This window comes from Hylobates moloch, unplaced genomic scaffold (assembly GCF_009828535.3).
Source record: "Hylobates moloch isolate HMO894 unplaced genomic scaffold, HMol_V3 SCAFFOLD_8, whole genome shotgun sequence".
Taxonomy (NCBI): domain Eukaryota; kingdom Metazoa; phylum Chordata; class Mammalia; order Primates; family Hylobatidae; genus Hylobates; species Hylobates moloch.
In genome coordinates, this window is record NW_026652283.1 from 25,531,121 (window position 1) to 25,555,977 (window position 24,857).

At 36.4% G+C, this 24,857-nt stretch overlaps 1 protein-coding gene across 2 annotated transcripts in view; it reads right to left on the minus strand.

Moving 5' to 3' along the window:
* Positions 1-4,353: 4,353 nt before the first annotated feature.
* Positions 4,354-24,857, minus strand: part of INTS13 (integrator complex subunit 13) — a 34,016-nt gene continuing 13,512 nt past the window's right edge. Inside the window, exons 7-17 of one of the 2 annotated variants that reach the window (XM_032159874.2) lie at positions 24,193-24,321; positions 22,398-22,482; positions 17,420-17,509; positions 17,129-17,218; positions 15,468-15,646; positions 13,882-14,052; positions 13,451-13,605; positions 12,938-13,168; positions 10,333-10,472; positions 5,479-5,614; positions 4,354-4,703 (exon numbers count right to left, since the gene is read on the minus strand). In XM_032159874.2, coding sequence (XP_032015765.1) covers positions 4,664-4,703; positions 5,479-5,614; positions 10,333-10,472; positions 12,938-13,168; positions 13,451-13,605; positions 13,882-14,052; positions 15,468-15,646; positions 17,129-17,218; positions 17,420-17,509; positions 22,398-22,482; positions 24,193-24,321 — 1,446 coding nt within the window. In that variant the 3' untranslated portion in view covers positions 4,354-4,663. Of the gene's footprint in view, positions 4,704-5,478; positions 5,615-10,332; positions 10,473-12,937; positions 13,169-13,450; positions 13,606-13,881; positions 14,053-15,467; positions 15,647-17,128; positions 17,237-17,419; positions 17,510-22,397; positions 22,483-24,192; positions 24,322-24,857 lie in introns of both variants that reach the window. The other variant, XM_058443089.1, reaches the window with a different exon arrangement.

Here is a 24,857-nt window from a genome sequence, read left to right on the forward strand (position 1 = left end):
CTGGGACACAGCTAAAGCAGTGTTTGGAAGGAAATTTAAAGCACTAAATGCCCACAAGAGAAAGCGGGAAAGATCTAAAATTGACACCCTAATATCACAATTAAAAGAACTACAGAAGCAAGCGCAAACAAATTCAAAAGCTAGCAGAAGACAAGAAATAACTAAGATCAGAGCAGAACTGAAGGAGATAGAGACACAAAAAACCCTTCAAAAAAATAAATGAATCCAGGAGATGGTTTTTTGAAAAGATTAACAAAATAGACTGCTAGCCAGACTAATAAAGAAGAAAAGAGAGAAGAATCCAATAGAGACAAGAAAAAATGATAAAGAAGAACCACCGATCCTACAGAAATACAAACTACCATCAGAGAATACTATAAACACCTCTATCCAAATAAACTAGAAAATCTAGAAAAACTGGAAAAATTCCTAGACACATACACCCTCCCAAGACTAAACCAGGAAGAAGTTGAATCCCTGAATAGACCAATAATAAGCTCTGAAATTAAGGCGGTGATGAATAGCCTACCAACCAAAAAAAGCACAGGACCAGATGGATTCACAGCTGAATCCTACCAGAGGTACAGAGAGGAGCTGGTACCATTCCTTCTGAAACTATTCCAAACAATAGAAAAAGAGGGACTCCTCCCTAACTCATTTTATGAGGCCAGCATCATAGCAGAGACATAACAAAAAAAGAAAATTTCAGGCCAATATCCCTGATGAGCATCCATGTGAAAATCCTCAATAAAACACTGGCAAACCAAATCCAGCAGCACATTAAAAAGCTTATTCACCATAATCAAAGTCGGCTTCATCCCTGGGATGCAAGGCTGGTTCAACATATGCATATCAATAAATGTAATCCATCACATAAACAGAACCAATGACAAAAACAACGATTATTTCAATAGATGCAGAGAAGGCCTTTGATAAAATTCAGCACCCCTTCATGCTAAAAACACTCAATAAAGTAGGTATTGGTGGAACCTATCTCAAAGTAATAAGAGCTATCTATGACAAACCCACAGCCCATGTCATACTGAATGGGCAAAAGTTGGAAGCATTCCCTTTGAAATCCAGCACAAGACAAGGATGCCCTCTCTCACCACTGCTATTCAACAAAGTATTAGAAGTTCTGGCAGGGCTATCAGGCAAGAGAAAGAAATAAAGCATATTCAAATAGGAAGAGAGAAAGTCAAATTATCTCTGTTTGCAGATGACATGATTGTATATTTAAAAAACCCCATCGTCTCAGCCCAAAAACTCCTTAAGCTGATAGGCATCTTCAGCAAACTCTCAGGATACAAAATAAATGTGCTAATATCACAAACATTCCTATACACCAATAACAGACAAACAGAAAGCCAAATCATGAGCAAACTCCCATTCACAATTGCTACAAAGAGAATAAATTACCTAGGAATACAACTTACAAGGGACATGAAGGACCTCTTCAAGAAGAACTACAAACTACTGCTCAAGGAAATAAGAGAGGACACAAACAAATGGAAAAACATTACATGCTCATGGATAGGAAGAATCAATGTCGTGAAAATGGCCATACTGCCCAAAGTAATTTATAGATTCAATGCTATTCCCATCAAGCTACCATTGATTTTCTTCACAGAATTAGAAAAAAAACTACTTTAAATTTCATATGGAACCAACAAAGAGCCTGTATAGCCAAGACAATCCTAAGTAAAAAGAACAAAGCTGGAGGCATCACGCTACGTGACTTCAAACTATATTACAAGGCTACAGTAACCAAAACAGCATGGTACTGGTACCAAAACAGATATATAGACCAACGAAACAGAACAGAGGCCTCCAAAATAACACCACACATCTACAACCATCTGATCACTGACAAACCTGACACAAACAAACAATGAGGAAAGGATTCCCTATTTAATAAATGATGTTGGGAAAACTGGCAAGCCATATGCAGAAAACTGAAACTGGACCCCTTCCTTACACCTTATACAAAAATGAACTCAAGATGGATTAAAGATTTAAATGTAAGAACTAAAACCATAAAAACCCAAGAGGAAAACCAAGGCAATACTATTCAGGACATAGGCATGGGCAAAGACTTCATGACTAAAACATCAAAAGCAACGGAAACAAACGTCAAAATTGACAAATGGGATCTAATTAAATTAAAGAGCTTCTGCACAGCAAAAGAAACTATCATCAGAGTGAACAGGCAACCTACAGAATGGGAGAAAGTTTTTGCAATCTATCCATCGAACAAAGGGCTAATATACAGAATCTACAAGGAACTTAAAACAAATTTACAAGAAAGAAACAACCCCATCAAAAAGTGGGTGAAGAATATGAATAGACACTTCACAAAAGAAGACATTTATGTGGCCAACAAAGATATGAAAAAAAGCTCATCATCACTGGTCATTAGAGAAATGCAAATCAAAACCACAATGAGATCACATTTCACGCCAGTTAGAATGGCGATCATTAAAAAGTCAGGAAACAACAGATGCTGGAGAGGATGTGAAGAAATAGGAACACTTTTACACTGTTAGTGGGAGTGTAAATTAGTTCAACCATTGTGGAAGACAGTGTGGCAATTCCTCAAGGATCTAGAACCAGAAATACCATTTGACTCAGCCATCCCATTACTGGGTATATACCCAAAGGATTACAAATCATTCTACTATAAAGACATATGCACACGTATATTCGTTGCAGCACTGTTCACAATAGCAAAGACTTGGAACCAACCCAAATGCTCATCAGTGTTAGACTGGATAAAGAAAATGTGGCACATATACACCATGGAATACTATGCAGCCATAAAAAAGGATGAGTTCATGTCCTTTGCAGGGACATGGATGAAGCTGGAAACCATCATTCTCAGTAAACTAACACGGGAACAGAAAATCAAATACTGCATGTTCTCACTCATAAGTAGGAGTTGAACAATGAGAACATATGGGCACAGGGAGGGGAACATCACACACTGGGGCCTGTCGGTGGGGGGGTGGGGGGACAAGGGGAGTGATAAGATAAGGAGAAATACCTAATGTAGGTGACCAGTTGATCGGTGCAGCAAACCACCATGGCACACATATAGCTATGTAACAAACCTGCACGTTCTGTACGTGTATCCCAGAACTTAAAGTATAATTAAAAATAAATAAATAAAAGGTCAGAGCCCACTCAAAAGTAAGTAGGATCTATCAATTAGCTATTGGGTTACGGTTCCTTAAACCCCAAAAGTCTAAGATGCTAATTAGGCCTGGCCCCGCCTGTGTATGGTTTGTGTCAATGTATATCTAAACACAGTGGAATGGAGTAAAAGTAGCTCTATCTTAGGGAAGAGGGCTGAGAATGAGACAGGAGTTGATAAAGGACAGCAATGTCAATTTCACCAGGCTGACCTGGAAGGCTGCTGAACCCCCGTGTAAAGACCAGTTGTTTTTTTTTTTCAATAGAAAATACTGAGGGCCGGGTGCAGTGGCTCACGCCTGTAATCCCAGCACTTTGGGAGGCCAAGGCAGGCAGATCATGAGGTCAGGAGATCGAGACTATCCTGGCTAACACGGTGAAACCCCATCTCTACTAAAAACACAAAAAATTAGCCAGGCACAGTGACAGGCGCCTGTGGCCCCAGCTACCTGGGAGGCTGAGGCAGGAGAATGGCTGGGAGGCAGAGGTTGCAGTGAGCCAAGATCGTGCCACTGCACTCCAGCCTGGATGACAGAGCGAGACTCCGTCTAAAAAAAAAAAAAAAAAAAGAAAATACTGAGTCTGTATAAAGAGCTTCCTTTCTCTAAAAACACTCAACGAAAAAAATGGCAAACTTACAATTAGGATTTAACATTGAAATAACCTACCTTTTGTAACATTATAAACTTCTAGATGAAGCAGCACAGGAAAAAGGCCCAAGAAACATAACATGTAACCATGACATTTCTGAGAAATGAGACTAAGATTCTATCCAGAGATAAAATCAACCTAGTAACTTTTCTGTCTTCTAAATCTGTGAAGTAATTTCCTTTATGCTTCTCTTTCAATAAGAAAAGCAAATGGATGGAAAATATTTTGCAGAAAAATATAAAGAGTAAAACTACCCAATACTAGTAAATATAAAATTACACAACCTACCTGAAAACTCTACTTTTAAATGGGTAAGAACCCATATGCAAAATAACTTAAAATAAAAACAATGTTCTTTTTTAGAAAAGCACAATATATGATGCAGCTTAATAGGCAAGATTTTATATTAAGTATTGCAAATCTTAAACTCTCATCAAATTCTTAAAAATTCCTATAGGTTGTTTTCAGTCATTAAGTGACTAAAGTATTTTCTAAAGTAATTCTCCAATGTTTTGCATTTCAAACATTTTAATAGTTTTATTTCGCAAAGAGAAGAATTTTTTTAAAAGCATTTCCAGAGAGAACACTTTATATCATAAAATAAACTTGTATAATTTGGGAGGACAAATCATCTGAAATGTATATTTTTGAATTATGTGCCAATTTTATAATTAGTACAAAAACGACAGCTGAATTATTTTAAAAATGTAAAAACCAGTCCAGGCAACATAACTATACAATCTTGCTGTAAAAGTACTTATATCGAATCCCGCACAAAATATTTTTGCAATATACTAAATTTAGTTCTTCAAGTCACTCTTCACTGCCGGCTGGCTTTTCCATTTTCTGTTGTCTCCATCCTGAAATAGGAAGAAAAAAACGAGTTGATAAAATAAATATTCATTAACATTTTGTTTCCTTAATTACCTACCTTTCACATGAAAATTAAAATAATATATTCACAGAACAGAACATCAGCATTTTAGGAAAGGACTAATGTTAGGGTTCCTCTAGCTAGGCCAACTTCTTCATTTTACAGTAAAAATTGAGGCCCTGAGAGACTAAGTGACTTTCCCAAGGTTACATATCAAAGGCCACTGTTTTTTGTTTGTTTGTTTGTTTGACTATACCACACTCTCCCTTTCCACGCAAAACTAAGAAAAAAATCTCTACGATTTAGTCAAGAATTTATTTCCTTTTCCACTAAAGAAATGTATTTCCACCAACAAATTAAGAGGATTTCTTCTAAAAAAAAATCAAAATAATCAGATCTGAGATTTATTTTACTATAATCAATATTCTTAATATTGTATTCCTTAATACAAAAACATTTTCCTCTGTTATTTTACAGAGACTGGCATTATATCCTAAGTGGTATGATTTTTCCCTCTATAATGTTTATTAAGCATTAAAAAGAAATGCTCTAAGGAGTAAATACTTGCAGGGTTACAATCAATATAATTAAGCCTTTTACAAGCAAGAATCAAAGAGGTTAATTTTTTCTCTTTATGGGGAACATGTATTAGTTCATAATATTAGTAATAAAAAATTGCTGATTATTACAAATAAGCAATGTTTGTTAAGGTACTATACAGGCAATTGACAAAACCAATTTTGACAATAAATAACACAAACCCATTTTCCTCTTTAAGATGTTGATATAGTTCAGCTCTGTTATTAACAGAGTTCAAACGTCCAGCAAATTCCTGATGTTTTCTGGAATTGGCAGTATTGATTCTATTACTCCACAAGGATAATAAGGACACTGGCCCTGGTTTTATATTTTAAAAGGAGAGAAAAAAAAGAATAATTTATTACTTCCAAATTTACAAATTTACAAACTTAAATTTAATTCTGTTGTTCATTTTACACAATTAAGGCAGTTAATTCTGTAGTTCATTTTACACAATTAAGGCAATCATTTTCCTCTTACTCTAAAATTTATGTGTTTCAGGGTCCCCAAGAGCAACCACTAGTTCAGTGATTGATGGAAGGACTCAAATGACTAAATGTAAAGTTACACTCCCAGTTAAGAATGATTACAGCAATACAGTAAGGAGACATAGCCAGATCGGTAAGCAGAAGAAACACATGAGGTGGAGACTGGCAGAATCCATTTGCAAGCTTCCCATGCTCGCCCTCTCCAATGAGGTTTATGCAGAGTGCATACTACCTCCATAGGCAAACATGCAGTCACACGTGCGCAATATTTCTGCCAGGAAAGCCTGTTTGAGTAGAGTCCAGGGTTTTTACTGGGGGCTGATCAGGCAGGTATTCTCTGTCTAACCACAATGACCAAAGTTCCAGACTTTCAGAAGGGAAGCAGGTGTTCAGTTCATTATCTAGGCAACATCTCAAAAGCCAAGTTCCCAGATGCCAGCCAACAGCCAAACCTGCAAGCAGGCTTTTCTAATTATAATAGTCTCAGGCCTGCTATGTTAACACTTTCCTGCACAATATGATAAGGCAAAAGAATTACAATAGCCAAAACAATTTCGAAAAAGAAGAAAAAAGAAGATTCTTACTTCCTCACTACAAGACTTAATTTGAAGTGACTGTGACAGTACTGGATTGGTGAAAGGATGGCCACATAAACCAACAGAATATAAAAGAGAATCCAGAAGCAGACTCCCACATACATAGTCAACTAATTTCTGATAAATGTACAATACTTCAATGAAGAAAGGATAGTCTTTTCAATAAATGCTGCTGGAACATTAGGACACTGTATGCAAAAGGATTAATATTCACCCATACTTTGTACCTTATAGAAAATAACTCAAAAATTGATCATGGCCTAAATGTAAATCTAAAATTACAGAACTCCTAAAAGAAAATCAGCCTTTGCGACCTTGGGTTAGATTTCTAACATGTAACACCTAAAGCATAATCATAAAAGCAAAAGTGGATATATTTGACTTCATCAAAATAAAAAGCTTCTATTGTGCAAAAGTCATTGTTTAAGAGAAGAACAAGCCACAGACTGGGTGAAAATACTTGCAAATCACCTGTCCAACACAGAACTTGTATCCAGATAAATAAAGAACTCTCAAAATCCACTAATAAGAAAACAAACAACCCAATTTTAAAATGTACAAAATATTTTAATGGACCTTTCACCCAAGAAGACAGATAACAAATAAGCAAAGGAAAAGAGTTTTACCATCATTAATGATGAGAGAAATGTAAATTAAAACACCAATGAAATACCACTACATACCTTATAGGATGAAAAACAAAAACAAAACAAACAGTAACCCTGATAACAGCAAGTGGACAAGGATGCAGAACACCCAGAACTCTCACACACTGGTGGTGGGAATGCAAAATGGTGCCACCACTTTGGAAAAATAAGCTGGCAGTTTCTTATAAAATTAGTCATTATAATACTGTGTGAAAAAAGCCAATCTCAAAAGGTGGCATGACATTTTCTTTCATTTATAACACATTCTGAAAAATTATAGGGAACACAATTATAGGGAGAGAAAACATACCAGTAGTTACCAGGGACTGGGGAAGAGAGTGAAGGACGACTACAAAGGGTCAATACAAGGAAATCTTTTGGGGTGACAGACTGTTGTGTACCCTGATTGTGATGGTGGTATGCATTGTCTAAACTCACAGAACTGTACATCAAAAAGAGCTAATATTGTCATATATATATTTAAAAATTCTTATTTTTCTTATTATAAAACTAATACACATTCATGAGAACAAATTTAGAAAACAATAAAACACATAAAGGAGGAAATAAAATCATCCTAATGCCACTGCTCTAACAACCAAAAATTTTAGTCTTTTTTTCAGTGCCAATCTATATCAACAAATGGTTATCTTTTTTTCTTTTTTGTTACTGCATCATACAAAGAGAGCTGAATAGACGTTTGCCAAATCTAGATGGCACATTTGGAATAGCCCAACATTAAGTACAGTGTATACAGCAGGCACAAAATTCACTTTGGGGAGGACTGAGAAGTCATTTTCCAAAGCAGATAAAACTGAGGTATAATAAAAGGCCCAGATCAGCTGCTGATCAGAAAAGACATGCAATTTAGGTCATAAAATAGAATCAAAGAAAAAACAAACACTTTTCAAATATCAGCCTCAAACAGAAAGTTACAAGGAAAGGCAGTAATGTGCAATCAAGTTGCTTCTCATATGAGCTATTCCATGTAATATTTCTAGGGTGAAAAGCATCAGGGATCCATTTAATTTAATGATAGCTGATATTTCATCTAAGTGACAAGCTAGTACATATGTGCATGAAAACTTAAAATTGAGATCACAGTACATATGTTTATGTAACCTGCTTTAAAAAAACTTACTCATTTACACATTCATTCAATAATTATTCTTGGGCTATATAAATACCACCCTGTGGGGGCTGGGCGCGGTGACTCATGCCTGTAATCCCAGCACTTTGGGAGGCTGAGGCAGGCGAATCACCTGAGGTCAGGAGTTTGAGACCAACCTGACCAACATGGTGAAACCCTGTCTCTACTAAAAATATAAAAATTAGCCGGGCGTGGTGGCAGGCACCTATAATCCCAGCTACTCGGGAGGCTGAGGCAGGAGAATCACTTGAGCCCAGGAAGCAGAGGCTGCAGTGAGCTGAGATTGTGCCATTGCACTCCACCCTCGGCAACAAGAGCAGACTCCGTCTCAATAAATAAATAAATACATACATACATACATACATACCACCCTATGGACACACTGTTATTCAGTCATTGTCTTATTAATATGACTTTTAGTTGCTTGAAATTTTTGCCAGTATAAATAATACTCTTTTTTTTTTTTTTGAGACGGAGTCTTACTCTGTCGCCCAGGCTGAAGTGCAGTGGCATCTTGGCTCACTGCAATCTCCACCTCAGTAATACTCCTTAGAGTTCTATTTGCCAAGCAATGCTGAAACACTGTTTAGAGTAGACCTAAATTTCTCATCCTAATGAACAGTGGTATATTGTGTCATATGAGAAATAATTTACCAAAAAACATCTATTTAAATCCTATTATTTTCTGGGCCCTCTAGCAAATGCCTGAAAGGCAAATATAATAACATCACCCCAAGGGTGATCTCTGGCTTCAAAGAAACTAGTGAACTGAAGAATATAACATGTGTCACTATATATATATATATATATATACTATAACAAGCATATAAAAAGCAAACAAGCCTACTTTCTCCCTAGGATGAGCTGCCAATATTCATAAACTGGTTCTACTGCTTTAGGAGAGGCATAGTGGCAGGACATCAGGTAGTCTAATGATGGCATACCATTACACATGTATCCTAAAAAGACTAAATCTAGTTTGCCTTCAGGATAACTAAGGCCTAGAATGATTTCAGGAGCTGCCAATCCCAAATCATATCCTTGATGCCTAGAATTCCTTCCAGAGGAAACTAAACTTTTTGGCCTATAAGAGATTAAGAGGCTTTACAGTGAAAATATTGTTTATAATAATAACTACACTGAAACTCAAACACATTTTAATATAGCAATAAATGAGTGATATTACATTATTTCTAGGTTTGGTAAGAGTTTAGGGTCAAAGAGTTTGTATTCAATATCCCAGCTCTTACTATAGTATCAGGAACATAAACAGATTCAAGTTTACATATTTAAAATTTCTTAAAACACAAACTTTATATGCTTATTTTCCAAAGGCTTCATTAATGAAAGTATGACACTACTTGTTTTTAACACTGACAAATATATTTACTGCCTACATTCTCTAAGGCTGTGATATGGTTTGGCTGTGTCCCCACCCGAATTTCCATCTTGTTCTCATGATAGTGAGTGAGTTCTCACTAGATCTGATGGTTTTATAAGGGGCTTCCTCTTCCTTTGCTCTGCCCTTCTCCTTGCTGCCACCATGTGAAGAAGGACGTGTTTGCTTCTCCTTCTGCCATGACTGTAAGCTTCCTGAGGCCTCCCAGCCATGCTGGAACTGTGAGTCACTTAAACCTTTTTCCTTTAAAAATTACCCAGTATCAGGTATGTCTTTATTAGCAGCATGAGACTGGACTAATACAAGCTGTAAACAGAGAATCTCCTAAACGACATCCACGAATACCTAAGAACTCTTCCTCACATACACAACAATATTAAATAACACTGTACAAAACAGAGCTTCGTTGGAAATTTTTTTTTTTTTTTTCTGAGACAGAGTCTTGCTCTGTCGCCCAGGCTGAAGTGCAGTGGTGCAACCTTGGCTCACTGCAACCTCCGCCTCCCAGGTGCAAGTGATTCTCCTGCCTCAGCCTCCCAAGTAGCTGGGATTACAGGTGTGTGCCACCACGCCCAGCTAATTTTTGTGTTTTTAGTAGAGGTGGGGTTTCACCATGCTGGCCAGGCTGGTCTAGAACTCCTGACCTCAGATGATCTGCCTGCCTCAGCCTCCCAAAATGCTGAGATTACAGGGGTGAGCCACCGCACCCGGCCTGGAAAACTTTTTATAAACCTAGTTGCCACAGCTGTACCTTACCTTTTGATTTTTCCACTTGTGGAGTTTCATCCATTTCAACAAGGGGTTTTTTGTTTGGAGGTTCTGGGGAATCAGGCGAATCTTTTATAATCTCAGCTTCAGCCAATTCTTCTTTTCCACGCTCTAAGATTCCTTTTAATCTTTTAGAGGGACAAATAATGAAATGTAAAGTTTAAATTTTTAGAAGTCTAAAAATGGTCTAATAATTAAACTAACTTTGCATAGCAACCTTTATAAAAGATGGCTAATCTCATAAAATAAATCTAGGGACTAATCAAAAACTTCAATCTAAAACCAGGTAACAGAAATTAATGAATTAAATACAAGTTTCCCTTTTCCTTCATAATAATAATGCAATAATTCAGGAGTTAGCTGTAAAATATAAAAAAAGAAGAATACTTAAGAAATTAAAATTTAAAAGGTAGGAAATGACGTGATCTTCAGAAGAAATTGCACAATTTTGATTTTTAAAGACATGAACAAAATAATACTGAATTTCAAATTACATGGAAGTTTAATAAGTTTATTCCCATTTATTCTCTAGTCTATGTATTGTGCAGATGTATTTATGTTCTGCAAATCAGAAACTTAACTCTAAGCTTTTATAAAGTTTCATCAGAGAACAAAAACACTCGCAAAATATACAAGAGTGTACTTGAAGCTCAGTGGGATCTGAATGATAGTACTTTTTCCCTCTCACAGTGAGCCAGTTTTGTTTCAGAAGCTCAGTAGCCCTGAGGAAAACACGAGCTTCTAAAGTCAAAGAGAATAAACGTATTCTATTATTAGTGGATAAAATTACAGGATTTCCAGAATTAGCTTTAAAGTATTCCTATGGGGGTAGTGGTGAAGGTAGTGAAGATATATATGTAATGAGATCTGCCATGAATTGCTGATCATTGAAGGTAGATGATGAGTAACTATCTGTTCTATTGCTACATATGTTTGAAAATTTCCATCATAAAAAGATGTGTTTTTGGTCAGTTGCAGTGGCTCATGGCTGTAATCCCAAGCACTTTGAGAGACCAAGGTGGGCAGATTGCCTGAGGTCAGGAGATCGAGACCAGCCTGGGCAAGATGGTGAAACTCCATCTCTACTACAAATACAAAAAAATTGGCTAGGCATGGTGGCACACACCTATAATCCCAGCTACCTGAGAGGCTAAGGCATGAGAATCACTTGAACCCAGGAGGCAGAGGCTGCAGTGAGTCGAGATCATGCCACTGCATTCCAGCCTGGGTGATAGAGCGAGACTCTGTCTCAAAAAAATAAATAAAAATTAATTAATTTTAAAAAAAGTTACCTGGTGTTGGTCTGATTTCTGGCAAGGGGATAGAGGATATAGCCAGCTGATACGCTATTTCTATTTATAAGCCTTTATTACTTTTTTTTGTTTTTTTTTTTTTGAGACGGAGTCTCACTTTCGCCCAGGCTGGAGTGCAGTGGCGCAATCTCGGCTCACTGCAAGCTCCGCCTCCCAGGTTCACGCCATTCTCCTGCCTCAGCCTCCCGAGTAGCTGGGACTACAGGCGCCCACCACCACACCCGGCTAATTTTTTGTATTTTTAGTAGAGGTGGGGTTTCACCGTGTTAGCCAGGATGGTCTCGATCTCCTAACCTCATGATCCGCCCACCTCGGCCTCCCAAAGTGCTAGGATTACAGGCGTGAGCCACCGCGCCCGGCCTGCCTTTATTACTTTTATGTTTTTTCAGATTTAACTTTGACATCATAATATAAATCACAAACTAAAGGAAAAGAGTATACTATTAAGGAACATTTTCAGAACAGACTGTATGCTCTTCTTCTGTGCTTCCAAGGCCATCCTATGCCTATTCTTACAATAGCACCTTCCACACTTTGCTGCAATCACTTTTTTTTTTTTTTTTTTGATACAAGAGTCTTACTCTATTGCCCAGGCTGGAGTGCAGTGGAGCAATCTCGGCTCACAGCAACCTCTGCCTCCCAGGTTCAAGCGATTCTTGTGCCTCAGCCACCTGAGTAGCTGAGATTACAGGCATGCACCCCCACACCCAGCTAATTTTTGTATTTTTTTAAGTAGAGACAGGATTTTGCCATGTTGGCCAGGCTGGTCTCAAACTCCTGACCTCAAGTGATCCACCCGCCTCGGCCTCCCAAAGTGCTGGGATTACAGGTGTGAGCCACCGTGCCCAGCCTGCAATCACTAATTTAATTGTCTGTCTCTACCATCACACTGTATGTTCTTCAAGGGTAGGGATCTTGTGCTAAATGCCTGGCAAATCATAAGCATTCAATAAATACTTAGTGAACAGAGGAATAAAATTATGTCTGTGAAGTTCACAACACATAAAGCACATACTGATACCAAACATCATGTATTATGATTTTCAGAAGTTAATTAGGAAAAACTAACACTAACTTTGCCCCAACAGTAAAAGTTCATACTTTTTTGCGCCCAAGAAAGATCCTCTAGATTTTAAGAATGATAAAATTACAGTAATGAAAATGAATAAACATGTATTAAACGAACTACTATTAAATCAGGTTTGAATGTATGAAAGTGTCTATGCAGAATGTGATATAACAAAAGGCACCGTGGTGCTATATCAATGCCAAGAAGTCACCTCTCTGAGTCTTGCCAAGACTTTTCCTGTTCATAATCTTTCACTGCTTTCTCTGACTTGTCCTCTTTGTCTTCCCTCTTTCTTCCTCGTTTCTTTCGTTCTTCCTCTTCTGGAGGTTTGCTCCTGCATGCCATCAAACATTCCAAGACTCTTTGATGTTTCTCTGAGTTGTTGATATGGGCTCTGACAAGGGTTTCTAATTCATTCCACATGATACGGTATTGTTCATCTCTGCAGTAAAGATTTTGGAAATACTCTTTAAATAATATTGAAGTGTCACTTTCTAGTGGTAAAGTAAAAAGAAATAATGAAATGTGGACTTCCTCTTACTTGGTAGTTAATAGTGAAATTCTAAGCTATAATGTATCCATTTCTATGACTTTGTATTATTTCATCTCAAATATATATATAAACATGTCCTCAAATAGAATTTACACATGGAATAAGTTATCTTGAGAAACAATATGTATCAAGTAAATGTGATCTATAAAGAAAGAAAGAAAGAAAATCTACCTTTTAGGGCCCTTTCCTCTTGTACCAACTGTGGAAATAGGTAGAGGATCATTTTTTCTTTCCATATCAACTAAGTTGTATATTGTTTTTTGACAGTTTAACACATCTTCTTCTGTCAGAGATTCTTTCACAATAACACTGGCTAATGGAACTACCTGTTAGGTATTTTTTTAAAGAAAAAAGAAAATCTGTCTTGAAAAATAAATATCAAAACATCTAAGCAGAACTTGATTTTCGAAAGGATTTTAAAGATTATCATGGTGAAGGAATCTATAACTATCACTTCAATTTTTAATTATTAATTCTTTAACTTTAGCAAGCTCATATATTTCATTCTTTGCTTAAGAAATGGTATAAATTACAAATTTTCTAATTTATTTCTACAAAGAATATATAATCTATAAGAAAAGTTGAAGCTACTTAACACTTACCGCTTGCATGTTAAAAATGGTGGTTTGTGAAATGATCATAGGCCAGTAACGGGTGTGTTTTTCTAACTGATCTTTTGCTCGTTCCAAAGGGACCTCAAGACTTCCATCGATTTTATATCTGGGGTCTAGAAAAGGAGTTAATCTGTTTTCCCTCATAAATTCACCAAAATCCTAATGATAACCAAATAAGATAAAATTAGAAACTATGTCTAATGTTTCAGTATGGATTACATGTACTAGTCTGTTTCCCTGATGTCTTGTCCTGTGATGTGCAACAAAACATTTTTTTCTAACAGTATCCCTCAACTCCACTACTTTTTTATCCTTTCTGAACTTGAAACCTATCAGCCTTTATACGATGAAAATGAAGAAAGCCTCAAACATAAATGCATTCATGGTATGTTTTCCCTACCTTTTGTAAAAACCAAGAAACACTTTATTTTCCCTTCTGTAATTTAACTTTTCTATCACACACAGATAAAAGAGTCAGTTAATCACATTAGAAGACCCATTTGCTTATTTAAAAACTACCTTGAGGTTGGGCACGGTGGCTCACACCTGTAATCCCAACACTTTAGGAGGCCAAGACAGGTGGATCACTTGAGGTCAGGAGTTCGAGACCAGCCTGGCCAACATGGTGAAACCCCGTCTTTACTAGAAATACAAACATTAGCTAGGTGTGGTGGCAGGCGCCTATAATCTTAGCTACTCGGGAAGCTGAGGCAGGAGAATCGCTTGAACCCAGGAGGCGGAAGTTGCAGTGAGCCAAGATTGCACCACTGCACTCTAATCTGGGTAACAAGAGTGAAACTGTCTCAAAACAAACAAACAAACAAAAAAACTACCTTGACATAACATAAACATGTTAACAAAGGTTATCTGTGAATGATGAAATTATAGGTAATTGACAGGTGTGGGTGTTTTTTAAAGATATCTATATTCTGTAAATTTTCTACAATAAATATTGATTTGGCTTCTCATTTAAATATTATGGTTTTTTAAAAAATCCTAATTAAAAAATTACTTACAGTATATAACACTTTGTGGTCTACAAAGCATATTCATATATATAAATCACACTTAGTTTTTACAACCACCTCAAGAAGTAAATAGCTATGAAATACCAAATAGGAAAGAGAGGAAGGAGAATGAAAAATCAAGATTAGAACAGAATTTCTACCAAAAATGGACATAAATTTCCTTTTATGTTCCTCCCAATAATACAAAAGTTTGTTATTTCAAAGTAGCAGCAATCCAAATATTCCAGGTTTCTGTTTGCCATTTAAATTACTAGAAATTAAGTTTCACCTAAAATATTAGTTCAAATCAACTTATTATTTCCTACAATTCCAGCATGTCATTGCAATTCAGATACGTCTCAGTATATACTGAATATAAAATAAGATTAACCAATGATAAATAGAATTTTTGAGCAAATATTGCAAGAAATTCACCTAATTAAAACAATAATCAACTTCTTCCAATCTCTTTTTTTCCACAGATCTTAGCATTTAAAGACACTCGATAACTACTTGCTGAATGATGGCAGATTGAAAACTTAAAATTTATAGATATTAGAGTCTTACTGTAATCCGGTAGTCTGTAACTCTTCCTCCACATCCTTCACTAATTGAAGGTGGATCTTCTAGAATGGATCGAGAACTGCTAAGGACGTGCAAAAAAATCTCTCCTCCGTGGCTACTAAGCATATGACTAATGACTTTAGAACCTGATTTTCGTGGCTGTTCCAATAAAACAGAACGACCTGTCAAAAACAAGATTACACTATCAGTAATGAAACTCAAATGGGCTCTCATTTATTTCCTTGAGATTTACATCTAGATTTTTTCAGTTTATTTATTGATCCCCGTATTTTAACCAGCATTGCTAATTTAGTGTATCTACTCTTCCATGCCTAAAAATCTGAATTCTAGGCCGGGCACGGTGGCTCACGCTTGTAATCCCAGCACTTTGGGAGGCCGAGGCGGGCGGATCACGAGGTCAGGAGATCGAGACCATGGTGAAACCCCGTCTCTACTAAAAAAATACAAAAAATTAGCCGGGCGTGATGGCGGGCGCCTGTAGTCCCAGGTACTAGGGGAGGCTGAGGCAGGAGAATGGCGTGAACCCGGGAGGCGGAGCTTGCAGTGAGCCGAGATTGCGCCACTGCACTCCAGCCTGGGTGACACAGCGAGACTCCGTCTCGGAAAAAAAAAAAAAAAAAAAAAATCTGAATTCTAGCCTTAACTTTATCTCAGTTACTCCGAGGTTACATAGTTATACAGTTTTCCACAACAACTATAGTGGTCTCTGGCATAATACGTTTGGCTATGTGGTTCATTCAATTACATGTACATATTGAATTTTTCTCCTGGACCTCAAGAAGAAAAGTGAGACAACTGCTCCATAATCCTCAGGTTATTAATGCTACAGAACATTTGGGGAGAAGGCACAGTCTCAGTTCACTTACACAACAGTTCCTCATCCACACTGTAATCATAACTACTTTCTATTCTACATGTCCAAATGTTAATCTGAATTTCACCTAGTCTGATAATCAAATTATGCTTAACTAACAATGACATAACCTCATGATAAAGACAAACTGACTCTTTAGATCACTAGTTCCAAAACCTGAGATGATCATAAAAATTACCAGAGAAGCTTTTAATTTGGAATCCAATAATTTAGACTTGTAAAAAAATTTCACACGATGAAACCACAGATATAAGGTCATAGGTAAGAATCATATGGTATAATATTAAAAACATAATATTTATTTATGATAAAGGTATCATGTTCAAATATAAGTAAGTCCACCTTTGCTTTGATTTAAAATACAATGAGCCAAGATAAATGGTCTATATTATTCTAGCTTCTATTTTATTTTTTAAATCTATTTTCTAATTATAGCTTCTAAAACAAATCAATTTAGATTCTGAAGGTCAAATTTTTTAAATAAAAATACTCACAATTTTATTAAATAAAACTTGCTTAGATGTAATAGCCTGAAAGCCAAACCTAAAGTGATCTTTTAAATGTTAGTAAAAACTGTTAAAGGATATTTCAAATTACATAAGTTTAAAACAGCTTTGGCAAATAAATGGCAAAGCTACAGTGATGAAAATAGCTTTCCAGAGTTCATACTCTGAATAATAATTTCACTCAAATAATAATTTAATAATAATATAAATAATTCAAATAATATAAATAATTTCAGTCAAAATCATTAAATAATTAAAGTTACCATTTAGAAGAAAATTAGTAAGGCAGGAGGAAGGTCTACTATTTACATCTACAGGTGAAATCCGATAAGCTCCAGTACAATAGTGTAATTCTGAAATAGAAGAAAATACTGATTTGAAAGAATATAAAGAAATATTCCCACAATTAGAAGAAAAAAAAAAAAACTTGTTCACTGAGTTCATTGAGTCCTGAAACAATGAAAAACAAAAATGTAAAACGGAATAAACTGACCCCCAGATAATACCTTAAGAACTTTTGATTTAGTCTTTTTCAGTTATTCTTAAATACCTACCAATGTTATTTGTCCTTGGTGTACACCACTTTAATGTTATTGTTTCTTTAAACGGGCCTTCTCGACTGCCGCCACCTAGGTGCGAATCACCTTTAAAAATAAGTCAGAGACATTACACATTGTATACATGTATCAAAACATCACACTGTGTCCCATAAATATGTACAATTATGTTTTAATTTAAAAAATGATAAAAGTGGCTGGGTGCAGTGGCTCACACCTGTAATCCCAGCACTTTGGGAGACTGAGGCAGGTGGATCACGAGGTCAGGAGTTCAAGACCAGCCTGACCAAGATGGTGAAACCCCGTCCCTACTAAAACTACAAAAATGTGCCAGGCGCAGTGGCAGGTGCCTGTAATCCCAGCTATTCGGGAGGCTGAGGCAGAAGAATCGCTTGAACCTGGGAGGCAGAGGTTGCGGTGAGCTGAGATTGTGACACTGCACTCCAGCCTGGGCAACAGAGTGAGACTGTATCGAAAAAAAAAATAAATAAAATAATAATAATAATAATAAAAACAAAAAATAATAATACAGCAAACTGGGTATGGAGTAACGGGAACTCTGTACTGTCTTCACAATTTTTCTGTAAATCTGAAACTACTCTAAAATTAAAAGTTCACTTAAAAACAACAATGAAAAAAATGTCAGAGAAACACTAACATTATCAAGTAGATCACAAACTTCAAATTGTTTACCAAGATTTCCAAATGAGTTTAAACTCTCTAAGAGAAAATATCTCTGAGACATCTTTTTATCAGGTCCCCTGGACAAATACCAAAGATATTATCTATGATTAAAATAAATTTTCCTCCACATTCATCATTAATCAATCATTTAGGTCATTGCACTGAAAGTCAACAGCAAAAATTTAAAAAATTTCAAGCATCTACAACTGCTCTTCCCTGCCCACACTATTAAGTGACAAAATGACATGGTTAAGTACTCAGAAAAAGCTTAAGGAATCTAAAATGCACAACCATACTGAACTCTAATAAGTTTAGTTAGAAGAAACACAAACCAAGGGATCTGGAAAGTAAATATGTAAGGAGATATTAATCTAATAATAACGAACAAATGTGCAACCATAAAGCTGATAAGGCTTTGAAGGAAAATCTACAGTGCTATGAGTGCCTATAGAGGGAGATTTGTTCTATTCCAAGACACCAGGAGAAGTTTCCTTGAGAAGTGAAGATTGGTCTGAGTTATAAGGGTATGAGTAGAAATTAACTAAAGAAATGGACCAGATGCAGTGCCTCACATCTAAAATCTCAGTACTTTGTGAGTCCTAAGTGGGAGGATTGCTAGGGGGTCAGGAAACTAGCCTGGGCAACATAGTGAGACCACGTCTCTATGGAAAAAATACAAAAATTAGCCAGGCTTCGTGGTATGCACCTGCAGTCCCAGCTACTCTGGAGGCTGAGATGGAAGGACTGCTTGTAGCCCAAGAGGTTGATGCTGCAGTGAGCTATGATCACACTACTGTACTCCAGTCTGAGCCACAAAGTGAGACTCTGTCTCAAATTTAAAAAAAAAAAAAAGAAGAAGAAATAGAGGAAAGACTATTCAGGCAAAAGAACAGTGTATACCAAGATATTGCGGCAGGAAGAAACATGAAAAATACTAGATCTGTGTGGCTGAAACAGAGATTAGTATGCTTTGAGATGAGAATAAAAAGGGGGAGGGGGCCAGACAATGAAGGGCCTTGTAAGACATTTAAACAGCTCTGTTGTTTCCTAAGGGCAACAGAAAAGCACGGGCACAGGGCAGGTTTAAGGTCATGACAACACGGTCAAGATTAGCATTCTGAAAGTTACTGTAGCTAGAGGGTAAAGAGTACATAGGGACAGGCCATTTAGGAGGCTACTGTGAGATAGTAGGTAAGAAAATAAAAGGCTGGATTAGGGAAATGTTATTGGTAGCTAAGATGGAGATTTTGATGTACGTGAGAAAAATTAGTAGACGAAATCAAGAAGATGTGATGATGGATTAGGTGTCTCAAAAATGATTCTGAGGTTTTCTGCCTTACATAAATGAATAGACAACAGGGCCATTCACTGAAAAAGGAAACAGACTAGTTCAGGTGGCAAAGCTCCTAAGTTGTTTTGGGCATGTTGAGGTGTAGGTGACTGAGAGACATCTAAGAAATACAATTAGGAAGTAGAATATAAAGATCTGGAATTTAGGGGCTGGGCGAGGTGACTCACACCTGTAATCCCAGCACTTTGGGAGGCTGAGGCAGGCAGATTACGAGGTCAAGAGATCAAGACCATCCTGGCTAACACGGTGAAACCCCGTCTCTACTAAAAATACAAAATATTAGCCAGGCATGGTGGTGGACACCTGTAGTCCCAACTACTCGGGAGGCTGAGGCAGGAAAATGACGTGAACCCAGGAGGCAGAGCTTGCAGTGAGCCAAGATCACGCCACTGTACTCCAGCCTGGGCGACAGAGCGAGACTGTGTCTCAAAAAAAAAAAAAAGATCTGGAACTTAGGGAAGGTATCTGGGCTAAAGTATAAGCCTACTCACCAAGACCTAGCTACACTGTTACCACCTCAGTAAAACCTGCCTAACTCTTACTGGCACAACCACAGGCAGCCTCCTCCATGCTCCCACAGCGCTCTGTTCCTACTGTTAAAATAACTTTTGACACATAGTGTCCACATGTAATGCATATAACTACAGGCCAAGTCAACAACCATTATAAAGAACTATTTTGTGTTACAAAGGATATTTTTGACATTTTTTTTTTTGAGACAGTTTTTTTTTTTTTTTTTTTTTGAGATAGAGTCTTGCTCTGTCGCCAGGCTGGAGTGCAGTGGCGTGATCTCAGCTCACTACATCCTCTGCCTCCCGGGTTCAAGCGATTCCCCTGCCTCAGCGTCCCGAGCAGCTGGGACTACAGGCGCGTGCCACCATGCCCGGCTAATTTTTTGTATTTTCTAGTAGAGACGGGGTTTCACCATGTTGGCCAGGATGATCTCATGACCTCGTGATCCACCTGCCTTAGCCTCCCAAAGTGCTGGGATTACAGGTGTAAGCTGCTGCGCCTGGCCCATTTTTGTAAGTTTTTAAAATAACATTTTAAAAATTGATATCACATCAAAGGTTCGTAGCAATTTCCATGTAATATATTTTCAAAAACATGTTCTCTATATTCCTTTGATAAACGTTTATGTATCCCTGCATCATAATAGTTTCTTTCATGTTAGCAGCTCATTAGGTTTATTCCAAGATTCCTCAGACATGTAACAAATGCCACGATTGCCTCATGATTATGCTTCAGAAGATGCATACAACATAATCAAAGTCAACCGTTTCTCTGGCAGCATCAATTTACTAGAAAACATTCTAAAGAATTTAACCAAATGTCAAAGCTTAAAGGCTTTTAAAATGACCTTCAACGTCTTAAAATTTTCATTGTATTTTAGAATTGAATGGAATACTACAGCTCATCTAATCCAGCATCTTTAATTCATAAGGATGCAAACATACATCTAGAAACATATGGGACTTGCCAGTTGGTGGCAAAGCTTTAGCTAAAACTTATCTCCTAACTCCAGAGTCGTCTCCCCTAAACCAAGCCAATACAACTGCAGAAATCAGTTTGGGAGATAAGATCTATGGATTGAAATAATTTTTAGAGGAAAAAAACTAATTTAAATTTCAAAATTTAACTTCTAGGCCAAGTTGAAAGTCTATCACTCTTTCGAGTTTGCTCCTATTCTTTTCCCTTCCTCAAGGTTGTTTGCCTGCAAATGAAACTGTAATGAGTTTGAGAAAGCCATGGTAATCTTTCTCAGTATTTGTTCTATTAGCCCAGTCTTTTCCGAAGTAAATTCCACAGGACACTAGTTCCATGGCCATTAATAGGTGATACTGACAGATAAGTTGGCACAGGGATGAACTAGTCAGTCTGGTTTGTACTAAAGAACTTCTCAAAGCTGTTATAGTAGTCCCCCGACTTTGCTGTGTCACTTTCCGTGGTTTCAGTACCTATGGTTAACTGCAGCCCCAAGATACATATGTATTTTTTGAGATGGAGTCTCACCCTGTTGCCCAGGTTGGGGTGCAGTGGCAAGATCTCAGCTCACTGCAACCTCCGCCTCCCAGGTTCAAGAGATTCTCCTGCTTGAGCCTCACAAGTAACCGGCACTACAGGTATGCGCCACCACACCCAGCTAATTTTTTAATTTTTAGCAGAGATGGGCCTTTGCCATGTTGGCCAAGCTTGTCTCGAACTCCTGACCTCAAGTGATCTGCCCACCTTGACCTCCCAAAGTGCTAGGATTACAGGTGTGAGCCACCACACCCGGCCTGCAGCCCAAAAATATTAAATACAAAATTCCAGAAATAAACAATTCATAAGTTTTACACTGCATGCTGTTCTGAGTAGCATGATGAAGTCTCACATTACACCACTCTGTCCTGCCTGGGACGTGAATCACTCCTTTGTCCAGCATATATATGCTATAAACACTACAAGTCCATTAGTAGCCTTCTTGGTTATCAGATCCACTGTTGAGGTATCATAGTGCTTGTGTACAAGGTCCATAGTAGCCTAATGCTATGTCACAATACCTGTACCATTCATCTCAGTTTATCTCATCATGTAGGTATTTTATCATCTCACATCATCCCAAAAAGGATGAGTACAGTAAAATAAGATAATTTGAGAAAGAGGGAGAGAGACCAAGAGACTACATTCATATAACTTTCATTATAATATATTGTTATAATTGTTCTATTTCATTTTTATTGTTATTGATCTCCTGCTTTGCCTAATTTATAAATTGAACTTTATCATAGGTATGTATGTATAGGAGAAAACAGTATATACAGTATAGGGTTCGAGACCATCTGAGATTTCAGGCATCCACTGGGGATCTTGGAATGTCTTCCCTGAGGATGTGGGGGCTACTGTAATATGCTTTCATATGTTAGATCATACATAATAATACTGTCAAATGTCTCTTACCACTTTTCAGGAAATCTACATGTGCATCTTTGTGATGAAGTAGCTCCACATCATAATTGGCAGATGTGTTAGCATGCTGTTCTTCCTTGAAGTAAAATTTCAAACATTTTAAAAAACTTGGTTTTGCTTTCAAAATAATAAAATTATTAATTTTCATTTTGCTTTTTGTTTAAAATGAGGTCCAATACATTCAATAATAATTAGCTAAAATAATGGGATAATCTATTTAAAGATGCAAGTTTTCCATGTAACATAAACTCCATTAAAAAACAACTGGAAATATACAGGTAATAAAGTATTTAATGATTTTTTTACATTATGTCAGAATTAACAAAGATGACTAACTCAGAAATTTTGAATTTTTTTTTACCCCAAATGCAGTCTTGCCAATATTTTTAATATACAAATATAATGTAATTGAAATAATTTACATAAATTTAAAGCAAAATCATTGTTAAAAGAGGAAATAGCATCTTTAAATACCTACAGTGAATTAGCAAATATCAATTATATAAAATACAAACTAATAAACAAGTTTAGTAACTTGTTTTCAGTAATAGGAAATAGGAATTTCAACATTATCTATTTACCAAAAAACACAAAGATTGAAGAGTCACACCAGTAGCACACAAATATGATCAAAATTAACAAGCAAGCTATCAGAGTGTTTTTCTTATAACACATGACATTAATATTAAAGTGTACCTATTATGTTATTTACTTCTGCATCCAAAAGGTTCTACACGGTAAGCCTAAAATTTGTAGTGAAAAACTGGCCAATGGCATTAAGAAATTAATAATGAAAAGATTATATTTCTCATGCAATTTATTGTTCATAATATAGTGGCAGAAAATAGAAACTGGAATGTAAGAAAAATTTGTATTTTGACATACAGTGGCTACTTTATATTTGTAAACATAATCAATACAATTAAATTCCATTCCACTCAGTAAAAACTCATTTGAAGCTTACTATGGGCCAGGCACCAAAACAACTTAATGATAATGTTAATATAATGTGCTAGTGCTAAAACAACTTAGTGCTAGCCCTAAAACAACTTAATGATAATGTTAATATAATGAAAATGAACAGGTAGCAATAGATTCCTTAAAAAATCCACCAGTAAAATCACAGGGCTCACATCTATGGTCTTTCAGTTAGACAGTAATAACCTAATTTAAAACCATGAGCTATTTTCCCCTAGTTAGACCTATTAGCTATAAACACCTTTATACCGGGTGGGCAACAACAAAAACATAGAGAATAAAAGATCCACTAGAATACACAAAGTAAGCAAAATCTAATAACACAGCTGTCAGGAAAAGAATCACAGAATAATAATTTAAAATATAAATTATATTTTGATGAAAACAATGAGAGCATTTTTTTGTTTCAAGAGAGCTCACATAGCATGTTCTTATTAGAAAACAAAAATATAGCATTTTATTCTGTGATCCTTTCTGGTTGCTTTTCAGTATTTACTGACCTGGTCAAAGACATTGAATGTGGGCTAGCAAAACAGAAAATACCATACGGGGAGAAAAGGTAAAGGTTCAATTAAAATAAATAATACATGTCCAACAATTATTTATTTATTTATTTATTTATTTATTTTATATTGAGATGGGATCGTACTATGTTGACCAGACTGGTCTCAAACTCCTGGCCTCAAGTGATCTTCCCATCTCAGCCTCCCAAAGTGCTGGGATTACAGGCATGAGCTACCACGTCTGGCCTCAAATATTTAAAAAGCAAAGCAGCGCTTTCAAAATAGCAGGAAAAAGAACTGCCTACCTTCATTGGAATATTTGTAATAGTAGTTGAAGCCAAGTCAAAATGTTGCTGTACTAAAATATTCAATTTGGTAGCAAGATGCCGTCCTGCACGAACACTATGAACTTCACTGGTTAAAACTGGGGACAACTACAGAAAAATATGCAAGAAAAATAATCCACAAAATATTAATTCATTATAACCCACTGCTAAATATTTTAGTATAAATCCATTAAAATTAAGTATTTTTAACATTTTAGAAGTTGGAAAAAAAGCATCCATAAATTAACCATGACAATCATTTTAGCAATACATTTTCATGCATTCATTCACTCACCACATACGCATTAATCAGTTTGCTAGATACCAGAAACTATGAGTATATAGAACACAGCAGTGAACAGACATAATCCCTGTCCTCCTGAAATTTAGAGTGAAATATTTAAATATATTTCTTTACAATTTTTACGTCTTTTTACCTACATGCAAAATGGATTTGAAGTACACTGCAGAAAAAATAATTTATTTTGTTGAGAGGACAAAACCCTGCAGATAAAACTAAAAGACAGAATGTGGAAATCACCACAAAAATTTCATTCTGTCACCAATAAATAAGGCAGCTAGAAGTAGTGTACAACAAGATAACACAAAATCTTACTTATTCCAGGGCAATAATATTAATTACA